The 22211-nt window shown below is 37.1% G+C and overlaps 1 protein-coding gene across 1 annotated transcript in view; it reads right to left on the bottom strand.

The window, feature by feature from the left end:
• Window positions 1-22211, bottom strand: part of ADAMTSL3 (ADAMTS like 3) — a 598021-nt gene that overhangs the window by 213194 nt on the left and 362616 nt on the right. Inside the window, exon 16 of the mRNA XM_007945172.1 lies at window positions 3852-3981. Within this exon, the coding sequence (XP_007943363.1) occupies window positions 3852-3981 (130 nt within the window). The remainder of the gene's footprint in view (window positions 1-3851; window positions 3982-22211) is intronic.

The following is a 22211-nucleotide window of genomic DNA, read 5'->3' on the forward strand; positions in this document are numbered from 1 at the left end:
CATCCCTTCCAAGTGGATGGCAGTGGTAGCTGGGCACCATCTAGTTCTTCTGGTCTCATAGTTGTATAGGTTGCAGATCAGATGGTGTACCAGTCTTTTGCAGCAAATTTGCCCAGAGCAATACATCGTCTGTTTTCCTGAATGATGCTTCCATGAGTGTTGACTGTGGATCCAAGTAAAATGAAATCTTTGACAACTTCAATATTTTCTTCATTTAGCATGATGGTGTTTACTGGCCTAGTTGTGAGGAGTTTTCTTTTCTTTATGTTGAGGTGTAATCCATACTGAAGATTGTAGTCTTTGATCTTCATCAATAAGTGCTTCAAGTCATCTTCACTTTCAGCAAACAAAGTTGTGTCATCAGCATTATTACAGATTGTTAATGATTCTTCCTCCAATCTTGATGCCACATTCTTCTTCATATAGTCCAGTTTTGAGGTAGACTACCTATTTACAATGTATTCACAGGAATATTACCAACTATTAAAATTCATTTCTCACATAGAGAAAACAAGAGCATTATTATTATTATTATTATTAATTCATTACTGTTTTTATTAAAGAATTTGAGGTTATTAATGAGAATAGTATCAGCTACTTTTCAACCAGCAGAGATTACTTACATGGCAGTGGTGCTCTCACATTTTGGAGCAGCAAGACACTGGATATAAATTAGTATAGTGAAGCCTGTAAGACCCAGGTGACAAGACTGCCTTGTTTTTCTGACTCTCACAAGCCTTCTAGTTCCGACAGGTTGCAGCATCACTACTTTTCTACCACTCTATTAGTGGAATATATTTGAATTTTCCTTCTATGACAGGTATATGTCTTATACAGGTTTTGGCTTTCACAGATTTTACTGTATAAATAATAAATGAGTTAACTCTACTGTTTAGAAAACAGTACATACAAAAAAGTTTAACCTTGTGGCATTCTTAAAACATCTCTGTAAAATCCTGGAGTACAGGAAGCATGGTTTGTGAACTAGTGTTTCTGAAGGATGGTCTGAGTACTTCTGGAGAAGACAATATAGATGCAATGATATTTATGTCTAAAACAGAAAATGATTCAATTATTTTGATGAAGAGTATTTGTGGCATCATATAAGTAGCAGAAAGGAAATGACAAACTATATATAAAAAAAAACTATTTGTATATTCATGTAGAGGTAGGCTTTAAAAATATGATGCTTAAATGGAATAGTAGGTTAGGTACCCAGTTAAGGAGCTCAGGTAGTTTAGTGGTTAAGGCATTAAGTTGCTAACCAAAAGGCTGGTGGTTTGAACCCACCAGCTGCTTCATGGAAGAAAGATGAGGCAGGTTGCTTCCACAAAGATTTACAGCCTTGGAAACTCAATGGGGGTCACTATGAGTTGATTCTACGGACTTTATGGACTCGCTATGAATTGACTTGATGGCAGTGAGTTTGGTTTTGGGGTTTGAGGAACCTAGTTAAAGAGTCCTAGTGATGTAATGGTTAAGTGTTCACCTGGTTAACAGTTTGGCAGTTTAAACTCACTGTCAGCTCCATGGGAGTAAAGACTTGTGAACTGCTCCCATAAAGATTACAGCCTAGGAAACCCTATGGGGAAGTTCTACTCCATCCTATAAACTCACTATGAGTCAGAATGACTCAACGACATACAGACACACAACAACAACAACAACAAAAACAAAAACCTATTTCAAGGAATATCATTTGTAATTGATTGCATTGTTTCTATCTTTATCCTCCCTTATTTCAGGGCTTGAGTAACCATGTAAAAATGTAAAAGCGAATTATCATTTCCTCACTCAAACCATCTAATGGCTTCCCACTGACCCTCTGGATCAAGTCCAAATACTTACATGGTCTACAAGGCCTGGGGTGATCTCATCACACATTGATTTCCTTTCAGTCCAGTTCCTAGAATACAGCAATCGTTCTTTCCTCTGCATATGCTTTTCCCTCAGCCTAGAATATTCATTCCTATATATGTCTCCTCGCCAACTCCTACTCATCTTTCAGGTACATAATTCCCTCTAACCACTTCTACTCATCCTACCAAATACATATTAGGTTCTCATATTAGAATGAGAAATAACTGAGAAACCCAGATAAGTTACTAAGGTTTATACACTTAGCACAAATGCTATTTCTCTAAAGATAAAAGGGTTGTTCCAAGTGGATGTATACTTGACACTATTCCTAAGAACTTGATGTTCTTCGGAAGCTCTGGACACACTTGACAAAGTGTGTGGCCTGACCCCTAGTTAGATCATATCTTTCTATACTTCTTGCTATATTACCTCTTCTGCAGTCATTATTTCAGCATAGATCACTCTGGAATGCAGTAAGTCTAGGGATGGGGGTGGCAGGTAAACAGATTTCACTATGCTGATTTGGGGCCTGATCCACCAAAGGAAGTCTACAGGCCTTTACTGAAATGTCTCATCTAGGATGGCAAGACTGAGTTAACACAAGTCAAGAAGTTCCTGGTATTTCCTTAGGCTACGACTAAAGCCAGAAATATGGTGACAGAGACAAACCCTATGTCCACTGAATCTTAAGTGAACAAGGATGAGGCACACACTGGAGCTGCCCTCCTGAGACGGTGGAGGTTGGAGAACATGACTCATATGGATGGGGTCAAGCTGCATGAATTCTTTGGAATGTGGAGGGCCTCATTTCTAGGGTGGCCTAATCCACTTGATCCTCACCCTCCCCACCCTCATGCCATAAAGGCAAATGATTCCACAGTATCGCCAGAAGACTTCATGGAATAAAAAACAGAAGAGTCAAGAGAATTCCCGAAGTCCAATTTATTTCTTGAAAAAACAAAGAATATACTTATCTTCACTCCAGCATGGCAGAAGAAACTTAATAATCTTCCATATTACCTAGAGTCCTAGATATAGCAAAACTTGCTTTTAGCAAATAATTGTTCCTCATTAAATGGACAATATAATTACCAAGAGGCAGGAAAGAGACTCTGGCAAAGGGAAAGGGGAGGTTTTTGGGAATGGCCTTCAAAGTTTTGGGAAATGGTTCTCTTATAGAAGAGTGGTCTGGATAATAATGGTAATTGAGAGATGAGGGAGAAGATTGAGGACTAGATTCTGAAAGATGTGTGAAAAAACAATAATGCTGAGTTATATTCCTCTGTATCCAGTACACCCCAAAGAACCAAAAATGTGAGGTACAGAGGAGCATGGGGGAAAATCTACTTTCTCTTCTGATGGAATTCCCCAAAACTTTATAAAGACGTAAGCGAGGAAGCAGATTAACTTTCAAGGTCAATTTATCAAATCAAGAAGACCAAAAAGAAGACATCTTTACCTATTTTGGAAGCCTGAACCATTACACCCCACAATGTGAAAGCCAAGGCAGAGTCAATTGTAAGAGCAATAACATGTCAGTGTGAATACTAGGTAATAGACAGATAGGAGATTATTCAGTCACTTAATAAACATGGATTGAGCACCAACCATATACCAGTGTGAACTCTACCTCAGGTACTGTGCTATTTGTAACATCAGGGGAAGCAGTACCCCTGAGGAGACAGGGAAGAGAAAGAGAACAAACTGGCTGACTTCACGGTTTTGCCAGCAGCAGGGCAGTTTATGTTCATCTGTGCTTGACGCAAATAAATGGCAAACTAAAGAGGGTTGCAGCTCAGTGTGGCAACACTGAAGAAAAGATCTAAGCAAGCAGTTGGTTGGAAAATAACTTGAGCAGAAAAGAGAGAGCTCCAAAGCAGGATTAGCCATTCTACTTTGGGTGAACCCATGCGTCTCTATGCACACGTGTGTGCAGGGGCAGGTAGGAGCACCAGATACAATGTGTCCTAGGAGCACAAGACAACACATACCTGGGTGGGCAGGGTTCCATGTTACAAGCCTGGCTCATAGCTGGGGGACGGTGGACAGCATCACATAACGTGTCATTGACTGTTTGTTGGGTCTGGATGTGTAAGCACACTGCTATGGCTTCTTGAAGGCCTGGAGGTTGGAAATTGGAAACAATGCAAATGAGGTAGAATTATTTACTGTGGGCAAATAAAAAAAGTTTTGGATTTTCTCATTCTTAGGCCATTGCTTTTTCAACTGTATCACATTTGAGGGTCTATAGGGAGCTCTGGTAGCATAGTGGCTAAGGCACTTGCCTGCTAACCAGATGGCTGGCGGTTCAAACCCACCAGCCACTCCTCGGAAGGAAGGTTGGGCAATCCTACTTCCGTAGTGATAACTGCCTCGGAAACCCAAGGAGGGGTCGCTATGAGTCGGGGCCGACTCGACGGCAAATAACAACAACAACAACATGGTAGCTAACAACTTTGCATTGTCTGAAGTCTTTGGTATTTCCCTCATTCACCTTTTAAGTTCACCCCTTCTGACCAATTCCCCAAAATCTACTCACCCTGAAACATTAAAGAGCACCCTTAACTCCACACTTACCCTCAGGTTTATCTGTATTCTAAATGTACTGAAAACTATGAGTTCATCCAATTAATCATCAAGGTATTCCTTCCAAATAGGTGCAATAATTTCCCTAGAGGACTTTTCATATCAGCTATTAAAGAATAACACTTTTTTGATATCATTGGATGTATGCCAAATTTGATGTATAATCCTTACTAAAGCTTTCATTATGGTTTTAAGTTCCTGTTCACTATTATCAGAGTTAATAATAGCTCTATTGCTAGCAAAAATAACAGTAGTATTTCCCATTGGGAAAGTTCTGTGGAGTGTACAATGTTTTCAAATATATTATTTTTGAGCCCACAATAATACTGTGAGGTCAAAAGAATGGTATCATCAGCTCCACTTAATTAATTTAGTAATAAAGAAAATGAGGGCTAAAGAGACATTAGGATAGCAAAAAAGTGGTATATTCAAAACTAGAAATTAGATTTCTTATTTCCTAATTCAGCGATCTCTCTTTCATACTCAAGGGATTTCAAAACACAATCCAATTAGCTTCTAAGAGTAGTGACTGCTCCTTGTTCAAATATGAACTTTCACAGGCATATTTTTCCTTTGAGATCAGACAGGTCTGACCCCAAAGCCCATGCTCTTAATCACTATTCTTTATTGACTGAGACAAAAGGAATTATTGGGGAATCAGAACGGGACAAAAAATAAATCAAATTTTGATGAAAAAAATCAAATAAAAACTAATAGCAACTGACTACGCTGTTTGGAAATATGCAAATGTATTCAGTTTCATGCAAGAATGTACATTCCATTATGTTATAAGGTCATGGATCTTTTTCCAAATGCCATGTTTCAACTCAACTATTTTACAGCATTTTACAGAGTACTGGCCAAAATTACATATAAAATATACATTTGTGATGTTTAGTTCTTTCCAGTAAATTTTCTCCTGCTTTCAGCTGAAATTTTATGTTCCCAATCACAGTGGAATGCAGTCTTAAATCTACATGCATCTTCCATGAGTTTTTTTGTTTTTATATAAACACTGGCTAATATGAAATATAAAAACACATTCCTATAACTTAATAACTCTAGCTTTCATTTGTAAATGTCAAAATTTCTTTACTGACTTTATAGAGACATAGATGTCCATTTCCTAGTAGATTTTATTTCTTTTTATCTTAGAAAAGGTACAGTTATCTTCCACATATATTTTAATTCAGCATCAAAATTCTTTAGAAAATATACGCAGAGGCTATTTTGGGACATTTCCTAAAGATTAAATGTGTGCCCCTTAAACCACCAAAGCTATTTTATTTTAATCATCCTGGATGGAATTTTATAACACTTGTGACTGTTACACTACTTCTCTGCCTTAAAACTAGTTTACTGAAAATAATTTAAAGTTTAATAGATAATTATTGAGGTAAAAGCAACAATTAGGATCATTATTGGAGTAAAAACAAAAAACCAAACCCTTTGTTGTCAAGTTGAGTCTAACTCATGGTGACTCCATGTGTTACAGAGCAGAACTGCTCCATAAAATTTTCTGGATGGTGCAAACGATTAAGCACTCAACTACTAACTGAAAGATTGGTGGTTTAAACTCAGCCAGAGGCACCTTGGAACACAGGCTGGGTAATCTGCTTCCAAAAGGTCACAGTCTTAAAAACCTCATGGAGCAGTTCTAGTCTGCACTCATGGGGTCATCATGAGTTGGAACTGACTCGACAGCAATGGCAACTAACAACAACAACAAACTTTTAAAGAAAATTACCAGGATTTTTCTTCAACAGTGCCATTGGGTGGGTTTGAACTGTTGTTTGGTTAACAGCTGAGTGAAAACTATTTGCATCGCAAACAGGGACCTAATTATTGGGGTATATTGTATTTTCCAAAGATGGCCTCAGCAATGTCTCCCATTCCACCTGCTCATCCTACAAGGTGACTTTGCTACTTCTTTCTTCAAGAGGTTTCATCAGACATGTATCTTCAAAAATAAAAGTAAAACTTATAAAAATAAGTTTGTTCCATTGTATATTTAACAAAATTTAGGTACTAATTGAAACTAAGAATTCAGAACCTATTAAATATAAAACAAGTATAAAATTTTGACATGATTTTTCTAACAAATTTTTTTAATCTCATAAGACAGTATACTTATCTTTACATTTGATTTTTGCAAATGGTAATTTTTTGCAAAGAAAATATCCATAGTCTCTATCGATGAGTGAATTAATGATTACATAATAATAAGGCAATAGAGGAGTCAACAAATGAGCTAATATGCTCACATTTTTTGGTTTAGGTTAGTGTGAGTTGAGGTTCTGTCATTTGCAAAAAAGAGTTAACTAATTCAATATGCCTAGTATGGTACAATTGATTGCTTTTATATGACCTTTCTAATCATGTTCTTGTAACTCTCACCAAAATATTGTGTGGGACTATGGAAATAAGGTGTGTGTGACCCAACAAGGGGATTAGACAGCTTGCTAATAAGACAGATCAGGTGCATGGCACTCTTATGGGTGTAGAACCATGCAAACAAGGTGTAGGAAACCCTAATGTTCAGTTTTTCCATCCCACTAGGCTTAAAATGAGCTATCCCAGAGGTGGATGGGGCACAAGAATACTACCAAAAAGAAGAGATGGGAGTGAAGCATGTTCTTTGGACCTGGAGTCTTTGTGCTGGGAACCTCCTAAACCCAGTAACAGTGGACATGGTGAGAGATGATGAGAAGCAGTAGCAAAGGAATGGTAGAAGCAAAGGCAGTAGAACCAGGAGACTGGCAGGAGACAGCACAGTGAGCTTCCTGGCTCACAGAGCAAAAAAGCTGAAGGCCTTTGGGTTGGAGATTTGCTGGTAGAGTGGGGTGCCTCCAGGCACTTATTGTCAGAGCTAAAGAGCTTTGGAACACTTCCCCCAAGCAAGCTGGCTGAAGAGGCCCAAAGGGTCAAGGGAGTAAAGGCCAGAGAGAGGCCTACCTACCTGCAGCACAGCTGAAAAGAAGCTATCCTGACGAAAGTACTGTATCCTAAGTCTTTCCTGATCCTGAACTGTTACTTATTACTTCCCTAATACACACCATAACTGTGAGTATGGTCTATGAGTTCTCTGTGGTCATTGCAATGAATTATCAAATACTGCAAAGGAGAAAAGAGTGACAGGGAAGGGATGGTTGGTGTCTGAGTTCATACAAGTTTGGAGGGTGGAAGTATGCCTTACTTCTGCCTCATAGGAATCAGCCTTGGGCTGATGTTGCTGATAATAATTCTCTCTCTTTCCCCAGGTGAAGTTAGAGGAGGAGGTCAGATGCCACACCTAAGCCACTAGTAAACCTAGTAACATACAGGAGTACCTGAATATAACCATAGGATCTTCATAAGTCAGAATCAACTCAATGGTAAGTTAACTGGGTAGTACAAACAACACACTCAGCTGCTAACTAAAAGGTTGGAAGTTTGAGTCCACTCAGAGGTGCCTTGAAAGTATCTGGTAGTCTACTTCTGAAAGATCATCCACTGAAAACCCTGCGAAGCCCAGTTCTATTATGACACACATGGGATTGCCATGAGTTGGGTTCAACTTACACACACACAACTACATTGTTAGAAATACCAGGAGAAATGAAAAAAAAACTATAGTAAGGGTTTTTAAGGATCCACCCAATATTTAACACATCAATTTATAGAACAAAGGTGAAAAAGTGATTTGAAAAATAAAATTATGTTAATTTAATAGTTAAATAGCCCTGGACCCTAGGAGAACATATGATATCTTTTTAAGCGCCCATAGAAGGTTAGCAAAAAATGATCTTTTAGCATATAAGGTAAGCAACAATATGTTCCAAAAGGCAGAAATTATACAACTAATATTTTCGGAATAATTAAGCCCCTTAAATTTAACCATTAAGACTCTTAAAGTCATTTTCCTATAAAATTCCTATGTCAAAGAGTAAACAAATTATTTGTCAGAAAAAAAAAAAAATGAGAGAGCCTTAAAACAACTTGAGACAAGATAAACAATTCTAAATAATAAATTTCAACATCTTAGTGAAGTGGATGACTTTTTCCTAAGCAGATATAAATTATGGAATATACTCACAAATTAAGAATTTGAATTTAATATAACAGTAAGTAGGGAAAAAATTTGATAATGATGTTAGAGATCTAGCTACAATGTTCCTTTTCAACTCTACTCCCATGAAGGGGAAAAATAATAGAACTGGATTTAGAAAGTTGTAGGAACCAATTCTTTCAAACTCTTAAGTTAATACATAATTTCTATAATACATAATTTCTTTAATATAAACTATAAGACTACTCAAAGGCATGGAAAACTCCCATTCATCTCACAAAACTACTATAACCCTGATATCAACATCTATAAAAGAAAAATAAAAGTCTACTTTATACAGTGCTACTTTGTACAGTTCTACATTGTATATTATGAAATTTTTGTTTCATAAATAATTATGTATTTTACAAAATGCAAAGATATAAATACATACCTAGGGCTATATTGAAAAGAATAGTTATATATCATTCTTCCTGATGATCAGCCAATATGATAGAGTAGGTGCTATTATAAACTCCTAGCTTATGAAAGAGAGGAGAAGCATACAATGCTGGGGACCCAGAGAAGTGCCAAAACACAGTATCATGCTTGGTGTTAAGGTACAAGTTGTATGGTGCTCCAAATAGGTGATTTCTTTGAAGGAACTACTTGAGGAGACAGCTGGCAAAGATTAGGAACTGTTAAAAGCCATTTTGCCTTATAAAAGGCATCACAGCACTGTTGCCTGAGTGGAAGTGACAAGAGTAGCTGGAAGAAACTACAGCTTAGAAACTATCATGATTTCAAAGTATTTGAAGAGAAGAGTGATTGCTAATGTACCATGTCAGGGAACATATCTCCATAGGAAGTGTGTGAAAATGAGCCCAAAAAACCAAAATCAAACCCATGGAGTTGGTTCTGACTCATAGTGACTCCCACTGGGTTTCTGAGGTGGTAAATCTTCACAGAAGTAGATTGCCCCATCTTCCTTCCACAGAGAGCCTGGTGACTTTGATTGAACCTCCAACCTTCTGGTTAGTGGTCAAGTGTCTTAGGCACTGCACCACCAGAGCTCCAAAATGAGCCCATATTGGGTAATTCAGTTTACATTACCATTTTCCCATTTGAAGGAAGCCATGCTTGTTCTCTACCACATCTACATTAATATTATTCGTGTGTATGTGTGTGTGTGTGTGTGTGTATCCAAGATCCTAAATTAAATACTAGCACATTGTATTACACAGTATAATAAAGGAATACTACAGTGAGACCTCAAACATCTGTCCACTCACCTACCAAATCACTCTCAGCAAATATTCACACACAAAAATAAAACAAACAACCAGATAAGAACTTTCTGCTACCAAGAATACAAACCCAACTACTGTCACATTCAGGAGCTCTGGTAGCATAGTGTCTAAGGCGCTTGACTGCTAACCAGAAGGCTGGCGGTTCAAACCCACTAGCCACTCCTCAGGAGGAAGAAGGGGCAATCTGCTTCCGTAGTGATACTGCCTCGGAAACCCAAGGAGGGGTCACATGAGTCGGGTCTGACTCGATGGCACATAACAACTGTCATATTCATCATATTCTTGTTCCTCCCTGTTACAATTAGGAATTACCCACCCAACTATTTAAAACTTATCCCTTCATCTGCGCTTTCAATTTCATCTCCTTCTATCTTCTCAGGAAATCTATTGATAACTTCACCTTTCACTGTCAATCTGGAGATTTATCATTGCCTTTAAAATGTACCCAGGGATCTCTGACATTAAACACCACACTCTGCTCATTTCCCTTCTTTCTCACTGACCAGTTCTCTTAGACATAGGCAGCTCATTGTCCACCACCACTCATTCAATGATTAATTTTCTTTAGGCTCAGTCGTAGACATTCTCTACTGTTTACAGTGATTCATTTCCTAAACATTCTCAATCCTTCCATACAAAGAAGGCTCATAAATGTATGTTTCTAGTCCAGATCTCCTCAATATGCTTGAGACTCACACATCCAACTTCCTGCTTAACATTTCCATTTGAAGTCTAAAGGCATCTCAAAATCATTATGCTCACAACTGAACTCATAATTTACCTCTGCCAAATTGGTCTCCTTTAATCTAGAGTTCCAGAGTTCCTAAAGGTAGGTTCTACTCTGTCACTATCACCTATCCCAGTATTTGGCACAAAGATGCATGCAATAAATATTTGTAGAATGTTGTTGTTGAATGAAACAACACAGAGATTCTGCCAGTATCAAGACAAAATTGGTGTTATCAACATTATCATTATTCTTGAAGTTCTAGATAATGCAAAAAGATATGAAGCTTAAATAAGAAAAATTAATATTGGAAAAAAAAAATCCCACTGCTGTTGAGTCAGATCTGACTCACAGCGACCCCTCTTTGAGTTTCTGAGGCAGTATCACTACGGAAGTAGATTGCCCAATCTCCCTTCTGGTTAGCAGTCAAATGTCTTAGGCACTATGCCAAGGGAAAGATAAAATCAGCATTAATTTCAGATGATTATTTACCTCAATAACTCATAATAACGAACTGGAAAACTATTAGAAATAAAAAGGAGTTCAGCAATTTAGTCATATTTTTAAAAAGAGACAATATCATTAAGATTCTAATATAAGAGGAACACTCTATTATCATTATATTATAAGAATTATAATCATGACTAACAGTTAATACATACTTATGTGCTGGACACTGCGATTAAACACTTCACCAGCAACACCTTGTTTAATAATCACACTTAATCCTTTGACTAATCCTGACAAGGTAGGAAGGTATGGCTCTTCTTCCAGCCCCCCACCCAAAAAAAAACCAAACCCACTGCCACTGAGTTAATTCTGACTCATAGCAACCCCTACTAGGTTTCTGAGGTAAGAAATCTTTATGGAAGTAGACTTCCCAGTCTTGATTCCCTGAAGTGGCTGTGGGTTTGAACTACCAGTCTTCTGATTAGCAGTCAGATGCCTTAGGCACTGTGCTACAACAGCTCCTTATGGCTCTTCCCATTTTACAAAAAAAAATAAGTGAAGCCTCTACATGTTAAAACAACTAGCCCAAAGAGAGTGGCAGAGCTGGGGTTCAAAATGAGGTCAGGTCTCAAAGTCTATGAGTATAATTCCTAGACTAGGCTGTTAAAAATGTAAATTGAAAATGAAACAGGTCATAATAGCAACAAGCAATATAAAATACAAAAGAACATTATAAAAAATGTTTATAATGTGGTAAATTATAAAATTTCATCTTAGGGTTTCAAAAAAGTAGGCACATCTTTCAGTAGGTATACGTGTATATGTATATACACATACACACTATATATAAATATATATAATATGCATATATACTATAAATACACACACACACATACTCTTTCTTCTAGAAGCTGAACATTGAGTATGTCTGGATTCTTCATGCTTTTAGAAATTAGAAAGGAATTCTCCGTTGCCACTCCAATTTGAATAAAAATTGTTTTTACTTTCCTATTTTTGACTTTGTGGTGGCCTCTAGGCATCAATTTCTCCAACTATAAAATTGTGGGTAGTGGATTTCTAAGGTCCATTTCAATTATATTATCCTAGGAGTTTACATTTCTAGAATTACCCAATAATACACACCCCCTCAGAAGGCTAAATTGCTCTTTAACTGAGTGTTGAAAGATGACCAAGTTGAACTTTGCTAAACTTTGCAAAGATGTGTTCCTGATACCTGAGAGGATGTCAGAAAGCAAATGGACATCTTCATATCAACCAACTGAATAATGAGCTACATTTCTGACATGCCCAAGGCAGTTTCTCTTCTCACAAAAGGTCAAAAGTCTCCACTGTGCCAACAAGTTTAAACTCAATTTGAGAATAATCAAGTTTCATAAAATGTGTATATTTTAAATGGATTCAGAAGTCTTTCTATCCACACTTAGGTAATTACCCAAGAGGAATTTGTGCTTGCCTGGGGCTAGGAGCATAGTGTAGGAAATTAATGGTGATGCTGAAGGGTATGAAATTGCTTTTTGAGGGTTAAAATGCTCTGGAATTAGATAGAGGAGATGGTTACACAGCTCTATGAACACAGTAAAAGCCAATGAAATGAGTTTTACACTTAAATGGATGAATTTTATGGTGTATGAATTACATCACAATAAAGCTATTATAAATGATAAAAAATAGAAAAGTCATTCCAATGGGTTCAGCCATCCTGGAGGTGGAGCCTGGCATCATGTCAGTGGGCAATGGGAACACAACAGCAGGTCTAGCATTTGGCATCAGGCTCCAGAGATAAAGTCTAACTGTAGAGTCTCTGAACTTAATCAGAATTCACCAGGTCATCTTTCCTTTAGTGTGGTGAATTGCTTGATGTGGCCCTTCTAGCCATTGTCTTCCATTCTGTGATGTATTGTAAATCCCATTATCCATGTCTGTTTGGGGTGGTGTGGTAGTTAAGGTCAGGTATCAACTTGGTTGGGCAGCTGGTAGTAGTTGTTCCCTATAATGACTGGCAATCAACTCTGTGATGGGATTTGTCTTGAGCTGCTGATGGTTAAAGCCATCCACTTAGGTTATTTCTGTTGGGGTAACACAGGTGGGATGTATCTTGAGTCCTACCTTGCTGGAGGGTATAATTCAAATCACCACCTTTAGCTTCTTGGAGGATATATCTATGAATCTTCTGGGAAGATTTGCCCTCCTCTTGCTCCAGTTTTGTGTCTTGGCTCATCCTCATCTCACCCCTGGAATTGGGACAGCAGCCGTCCCGATCTGCTGATCGAGATTCATCAAACTCCAAGAATTGGGAGGATCCTCCAGACCCACTCATGGACCTGGGACTCGCCATCCTGCCAGCCTCCACCACCACTATGTGAGACGAACCTTTGGGTGTCTGTGAGTTCTGTGAGGCGTTACAGCGAAGCACAGAGCGCTAAGACTGGGAAAATTACTGGGAGGAGGAGGAGGAGGAGTTAATGTCTGAAATGATGGAGTGGTACGGTAGTTTGGACATTTGGGACATCTTTAACCTCTGCCTCATGGGGACCGGCCTTGTGCTGATCTTTCTGAGAGAAATTGTTCAAGCACCGAGTAACTCCAATTTGTCTATGAGTTCCAAGAAATCAACTTGTTGTGCATTCCCAAATGGAGAGTCTCCCAGTTAAGAAAAAAATTGAAGTCAGAGATGACAAAGGGTATAGTGATTCTATGAAGTGGCAAGGTTTAAAACTTCAAATTAGAGAGGATCCAAGATGACAGACTGGGTAGATACACTATCCAGACCCTCTACAAGAAAGACTTGAGAAACCAAAGGAAATGGATACGGATGATAATCCTGCAACCCAGAGCTTCAAAGGAAAAGACAAAGAAGTAGATCAAACACCAATGACAGGAAAAGACTGAATGAAAACAGTCAACAAGGAGTTGTAAACTGCCAACCACCACAGCATGACTATTTTGAATTATTGCAAGCAGCGTTCTGATCAGAATTTGTTGCTGTTCTTGCTAGGTGCTGTTGAGAAGCCTCATACTCATAGCCACCCTATGTAAAACAAAATGAAACACTGGCTGCTCCTTTGCCATTCTTGCAATCCTTGCTATGCTTAAGTCCATCATTGCAGCCACTGTGTCAATCCATCTCATTGAGGTTCTTCCTTTTTTTGCTGACCCTCTACTTTACCAAGCATGATATCCTTTCTCCAGGGAATTGTCCCTTCTGACAACATGACCAAAGTAGGTGAGATGAAGTCTGGCCATTTTGCTTCTATGGAGCATTCTGGCTGTGCTTCTTAAAGGACAGATTTGTTTGTTCTTCTGGCTGTCCATGGTATTTTCAGTATTCTCTGACAATAGTACAATTCAAAGGTATCCTTCTTTGGTTTGCCTTATTTATTGTCCAATTTTAACATGCATATGAAGTGATTGAAAATACTATGGCTTAGGTTAGGTGCTCTGCAGTCTTTGAAGTGATATCTTTGCATCTTAACACTTTAAAGAGGTCTTTTACAGCAGATTTACCCAGTGCACTACAATGTATGATTCCTTGACTACTGCTTCCATGAGTGTTGATTGTGCATCCAAGTAAAATGAAATTTCTGACAACTTCTGTTTTTTTTCTCCATTTATTGTATTGTTGCTTATTAGTCCAATTGTGAGGATTTTCATTTTCTTTGTGCTGAGCTATAATACAAACTGAAGACTGTAGTCTTTGATTTTCATCAGTAAATGCTTCAGGTCATCTACACTTTCAGCAAGCAAGGTTGTGTCCTCTGCATATCACAGGTTATCAATGAGTCTTCCTCCAATCTTGATGCTGCATTCTTCTTCATATCATCTGGTTTCTCTGATTATTTGCTCAGAATACAGATAGAATAAGCATGGTGAAAGGATACAGCCTAGATACACACCTTTCCTGATTTTGCAGTATGTTCTTGTTCTGTTTAAATGACAGCCTCTTGGTCTATACACAGGTTCCTCATGAGCACAATTAAGTGTTCTGAAATTCTCATTCATTTCAATGTTATCCATAATTTGTTATGATCCACATAGTCAAATGCTTTTGGATAGTTAATAAAATGCAAGCTAACATCTTTCTGGTATTCTTTGATTTCAGCTAAGGTCCATCTGACATCAGCAATGACATCCCTTGTTCACGTCCTCTTCTGAATCCAGCTTGCATTTCTGGAAGTTCCTTGTCAAAGTACTGCTGCAATCATCTTTGAATTACCTTCAGCAAAATTTTACTTGTATGTGATATTAATGATATAGTTCTGTAATTTCCACATTCTGTGGGATCACCTTTCTTTGGAATAGGTACAAAAATGGATTTCTTCCAGTCAATTGGCCAGGTACCTTTCATCCAAATGTCTTGGCATAGACAAGTAAGTGCTCGCAGCATGTCCATTTGTTGAAACATCTCAATAGTGTTCTGTCAATTCCTGGAGGCTTGTTTTTGCCAACTCCTTCAGTGCAGCTTCAACTTCTTCCTTCAATACCATTAGTTCTTATTCACATGCCACTTCCTGAAATAGATGAACATTGACCTATTCTTTTTAGTACAGTGACTGTGTATTCCTTCCATCTTCTTTTGATGTTTCCTGTATCATTCAATATTTTTTTCATTAGAATCTGTTAATATTGCAACTTGAGGCTGAATTCTTCTTCCATTCTTTCAGTTTGAGAAATGCTGAGTGTGTTCTTTCCTTTTGGTTTTCTAAGTCCAGGTATTTGTACATTTCAATACTTTAGTTTGTCTTCTAGAACTGTACTTTGAAATCTTCTGTGCAGCTCTCTTATTTCAACATTTCTTCCTTTCACTTTAGCTACTCTCTGTTCATGAGCAAGTTTCAGAGTCTCTTCAGACATCCATTTTGGTCTTTTCTTCCTTTCCTGTCTTTTTAATGATGGTTTGCTTTCTTCATGGATGATGTTCTTGATGTCATCCCACAACCTGTCTGGTTTTCAGTCATAGTGTTCAATGTGCCAAATCTATTCTTCAGATGGCCTCTCAATTCAGGTGGGATATAATTAAGCTCATATTTTGGCTCTCATTGACTTTTTTAAATTTTATTCAGTTTCAGCTTGAACTTGCATGTGAGCAGTTGATGGTCTGTTCTACAGTCAGCTCCTGGTCTTTATTTGATTAAAAATATTGATCTCCATCACCTCTTTCACAGCTGTAGTCAATCCGAATTCCTGTGTATCTCATCTGGTGAAGTTTATCCTTCCTCGGCAGTTGGGAGCTAGTAATCCTACCCAGCCATACCCACCACACATGCCACTCCACCACTGGACAAGTGCCACCACCACTTCAGCACCACTGGATCAATGAGATACAGAGGCCAACATACATGCCCTTAGCTGCTCTGCACAATCAGTGATCTGAGATTCTTGTCCTATTCCTACCTGCTACCAAATCAACCTGAAAACAGGCAGTGAGCATTCCAGTGCTGCCAAACTGTGATCAGAGTAACTCATCTGGCCTATTGCCAGAATATATATATAAACAAAACAAAAAATCAGGGTGACGTAAACCAACATACAATCAACAAATTGATACAATAACACCACAATGTCTCTGAGGCAACAGACTACTTCAAATTACAGGGGAAAAAAAAATTTAAAAAACAGAGCAAGATGGCTCAGATTAGTGACCAAAATACAGAACCAGAAAATTTTCTAGAGGAAGAAATGCTATTGGAACTACTGTTAAGAAATTCAAAAGAATCATATTTAGGCACCTTCAGAGAGTTGAAAGAAAGTTCAAAGAAACTACAGACTCAACCAAGGGAAATACAGACAAAGCTCTAGAATAATTAAAACAATATTGTACAAGAACAAATTGACAAACTCAATGAAAATTAGAAACCATACAAAAACAGCAAATAGAAATGTAAAAAATCAATGCTAATATTTCGGAAATAGATAACACATTGGGAGCACAAAGGAATAGAATTGAATCAATGGAAGATGGAATTTGTGACATTGAGAACAAATCTCTTAGTACTAATCCATTAGAGGAACAATTTGGAAAAAGAATGAAAAAAAGAAAAGAAAAGAGAGCTTAGGAATTATGTGAGACAAAATCAAGAGAGGTAAATTAAACATGATTAGAATTCCAGAACAGGAAGAGACTATAAAAAGCACCAAGAAAATTGTGAAAGGCTTGTTGGAAGAAAAATTCCCTAATGTCATGAAAAGTGATAATATATGCATTCAAGAGGCTCAATGAACCCCAAGTAGTAAAGACACCAAAAGAAAATCATCAAGACATATCCTAAGGAAAATATCCAAAACCAAAGAAAGAAAAAAATAATAATAATGGAAGCAACTTGGGTAAAACAAAAATTGCCTACAAAGAAGAACCAATAATACTAGACTCTGACTTCTCTGCATAAATCATGCAAGCAAGAAGGAAATGGGACAACCTACATAAAACACTGAAAGAAAAAAATTGCCAACTAAGAATTATATATGCAGCAAAACTGTCCCTCAAATATGATGGCAAAATTAAGACATTCTCAGATAAACAGAAATTAAGGGAATTTGTAAAAAAACAGACCAACCTTATAAGAAATGCTAAAACTAGTCCTTCAGACAGAGAATCAACAACAGTAGACAATGAACTGACATTAAGACACATGACAATATCACCCAGAAATTAACTCAGATCTGATCTTATTCTGAAGTATCAAATATATAAATAAATCCACAAGGATGAAAATAAGGAATCAGAGATGTCAATTTGTAAATTATGATAATCATAAAGCAAAAAGAGGGAATAAATGATGGAGCTACAGAACATCCAAAGGAGAAGAAATCAAGACAATATAAGATAAAATGGACTGTTCTAAACTTGGAAAGGTAATAATGAGTTACAGGATAACTTTTTTAAAAAAAACCTTCTCACCAAAATAAAAAAGAAAAATCATACAGTCTCAGTAAACATTAAAACAATAACAATTAAGGAACTGATAACAAAATTAACTCAGCAGAGAAAAATATATTGAACTAAGAAACCATCAACACCACACAAAAATCACAGTGAAATGATAGCAGGAAATTCATACCTATTGATAATTGCACTGAATATAAATGGATTGAATTCACCAGTCAAGAGACAGACATTAGCAGAATGAATAAAAAAAAAAAATATGACCCATCAATATGCTGTCTACAAAAGACACACCTTAGACATGAAGATAAAAATAAGCTAAAAAAATCAAAGGACAGAAAAGCATGTATCAAGCAAATAGCAACAAAAAAAAAGCAGAGGTGGCAATATTAATTTCTGATAAAACAGACTTTAAGGCAAAAACCAGCAAAAGAGACAAAGAAGTGACTAAGGGGTCAATATCACAAGAGAACATAACCATAATAAATATCTATGCACTCAAAAAAGAGCCCTCCCCCAAATGCATAAATCAAACATTAGTAGAATTGAAAAGAGGTATAGACAGCTCAACAATAATAGTAGGAGACTTTAATATACTGCTTTCAATGAAGGACAGAACAACTAGAAAGAATCTCAACAAAGATACATGTGGTAGTTAAGGGTGTGTACCAACTTGGCTGGGCTGTGGTTTTGAGTGACTTGGCAGATGGATGTAGTTATTCCCTGTGATGACCTTGTAATCACCTCCATGATAGAGTCTGCTGTGAGCAGCTAAGTAGTTGAAGTGGAGTTACCTCTGGGGTGTGGTCTGCTTCCAGTATATACAGAGAAGCTATGGATCCTGCATTTGGCCAAGTCATCATCTCCAATTGCTGGGCTTGAACCAGTGGCCTGCAGTGTTGCCTGCTGATCTTGGGATTGTGCCATTTTACCTGCCAACCTTGGATTCATCAGCCTTCATAACCAGTAGCCACATGAGTCAAAAGAAGCCTCCAGCTCTAGTAGGCTTGAAGCAAGAGGCAGAGCTGAAGCCCAAGGTTGAGGGGCCTTCACAAGCCCCTAGAACCAGCACTCTGAAGTCAGACTTATAGCCTCCTAAACTGTAAAAGAATAAATTCCTGTTTGTTAAAGCCATCCACTTGTGGTATTTCTGTCATAGTAGCACTAGGGAACTAAGACAACACAGAAGATTTAAATAACACAATCAACCAACTAGACCTCATAGATGGAAAACACTCCATCCAACAACAGCACAATATACATTCTTTTTCAGTGCACACAGAACTTTCTCCAGAATAGACTATATGGTAGGCTACAAAGCAAGCCTCAATAAATTTAAGAACATCAATATACTACAAAACATCTTTTCAGATCAAATGCTATAAAATTAGAAATTGACCACAGGAAGATCAAGGAAAAAAGTCTCAAATACACAGAGACTGGATTACAACTTGCTTAAAAACTATTAGGTAATAGATACAATAAAAAATAAAAAAAATCTTGAATCAAGTGAAAATGAAAACACAGCATACAAGAATCTTTGGGACACAACAAAAGGAGAGCTCAGGGAACAATTTATGGGAATAAATGCACACATCAAGAATGAAGAAAGAACAAAACCCAAGTTTCACCACCTTAACCCAAGTTCTCTAACAATTAGAAAACAGCAGTTAAAAAAACCCAAAGTCATCAAAAGAAAGGAAATAATAAATATTCACGCAGAAATAAATGAAACAGAAAACCAAAAAACAAAAGAAAGAATCCACAAGACTAGAAGACAGTTCTTTAAATGGATTAATAAAATTGATCAACCACTGGCAAATCTAACAAAAGAAAAGAAAAAGATGCATATAAAATGGAATAGATGAAGTCACAGCAGAACCAACTGAAATAAAAAGGGATAGTAACAGAATACTATGAACTGTACTGCAACAGATTCGAAAACCTAGATGATTTCTAGAAACACACTACTTACCCAAATGAACACAATTTGAGGTAGAAAATTTGAAAAGACTCATCAGAAAAGAAGAAATTGAACAAGTCATTAAAAACAAACAAACAAAAAACTCCCAACCAAAAAAGGTCCTGGTCCAGATGTTTCAGTGGTGAATTCTACCAAATATTCAAAGAAGAGCAGACACCAATTCTACTCAGACTATTCCAGAACATAGAAAAGGATGGAATAATACTGAACTCATTTTATGAAGCAAGCATAACCCTGATACCAAAACCAGGAAAAGATATCACTAAAACAGAAAACTGCAGATCAAAGTCATTCATGAACATTGATGTAAAAATGCTCAAGAAAATACAAGCCAATAGCATCCAAAAATATATCCAAAAAATAATACATTATGACCAAGAGGGATTCACACCAGGTACACAAGGATGATTCAACATTAGTAAATCAATCAATATAAGTCACCTCATAAATAAAACAAAGGGAAAAAAACATGATTATATGAATTGATACAGAAAAGGCATTTGACAAAAACAGTCCACATTTGTGATAAAAATGCTGAACAACATAGGAATAGAAGGAAAATTTCTTAACATAAATAAAAGCATATGCACAAAATCAATGGTCAACATTATTATCAAAGGAGACTGAAAACATACCCTTTGTGAATGTGAACCAGACAAGGATGCCCTTTGTCACCACTCCTATTCAATATTGTATTGGAAGTGCTAGCGAGAGCAATAAGGCAAGAAAGAGAAATAACAGCCATGCAAATTGGCAAAGAAGAACTATTTGTCTATTTGCAGATGATATAATCCTATACAGAGAAAATTCTAGAAACTCAGTAAGAAAATCGCTGAAACTAATACAGCAATTCAGCAATCTGGCAGAATACAAGATCAACATACAAAAATCAGTGGGATTACTCTATTCTAACAAGGTGATCTCTGAAAACAAAATCAGGACAATAACATTTACAATAAAAACCTAAAAGATGAAGTACTTAGGAATTAATCTAAATACAGACAAAAAACTGCTATACAAAGGACACTACAAAATGTTACTGCAAGAAAACAAAAAAGACCTACATAAATGGAAGAATATACCATCTTATGGATGGGAAGACTTAACATTGTGAAAATGCCAATAGTACCCAAACGATCTACCGATACAATGCAATTCCAATCCAGAGTCCATCACCACTCTTTAAAGAGATTACAAACTAAGCACCAACTTCCTATGGAAAGGAAAGAAACCCAGATAAGCAAAGTACTAATAAAGAGGAAGAACAAAGTAGGAGGTCTCACGCTCTGTAATATCAAAATCTACCACACTCTCAGGGTAGTCAAAACATCCTAATACTGGTACACTGACAGACATATAGACCAATAGAACAGAATTGAGAACCCAGAAGTAAATTCACCCACCTATGGAAAGCTTACCTTTGAAAAAGAGACAAAACTCATTAAATGAGAAAAGATAGTTTCTTCAGTAAATAGTGCTGGTAAACTTAGATATCCATTTGTAGAAAAATGAATCAGGATCCATATCTCTCACCAGATACAAGATAGATAAAAGTCCTAAATGTAAAACAATAAATATCATCAAAGAAAAAAATAGGGACAAACACGTTGTTGTTGTTGTTAGATGCCGACAAGTCGACTCCAACTCATAGTGAACCTATGTACAACAGAACGAAACACTGCCCGGTCCTGCACCAGCCTCACAATCCTTGCTAAACCTGAGCCCATGGTTGCTGCCACTGTATCAATTCATCTTGTTGAGGGCCTTCCCCTTTTTCATTGACCCTCCACTTTACCAAGTGTGATATCCTTCTCCAGGGAATGATCCTTTCTGACAACATGAACAAAATAGGTGAGACGAAGTCCAGCCATTCTCACTTCCAAGGAGCACTCTGGCTGCACTTCTTCCAGGACAGATCTATTAGTTCTTCTGGAAGTCCATGGTACTTTCAGTACTCTTTGCCAATACCACAACTCAAAAGCGTAAACTCTTCTTTGGTCTTCCTTATTCATTGTCCAGCTCCCACATGCATATGAGGTGATTGAGAACACCATGACTTGAGTTAGGCTCACCTTAGTGTTCAAAGAGACATCTTTGCTTACTTAGGGGCCCTAATTTATGGAATAAATAGACTATGAATCATAACTTTAAATGTATAAGCAGCAGAAGACAAACTAGACAACTGGGACTGCCTAAAACTTAAACATCTATATGCATCAAAGACTTTACCAAAAGTAAAATGAGAACCCAAAGACTGGGAAAAAAAAATTTTGGCAAGAACATATTGGAGAATGGATTAATCTCTAATGTTTATAGAAAATTCAACACCTCAACAATAAAAAGATAAACAATCCAAATAAAAATAG

The sequence above is a fragment of the Orycteropus afer genome, unplaced genomic scaffold (genome assembly GCF_000298275.1).
Source record: "Orycteropus afer afer isolate SDZICR_OR568_19922 unplaced genomic scaffold, OryAfe1.0 scaffold00132, whole genome shotgun sequence".
Lineage (NCBI taxonomy): Eukaryota > Metazoa > Chordata > Mammalia > Tubulidentata > Orycteropodidae > Orycteropus > Orycteropus afer.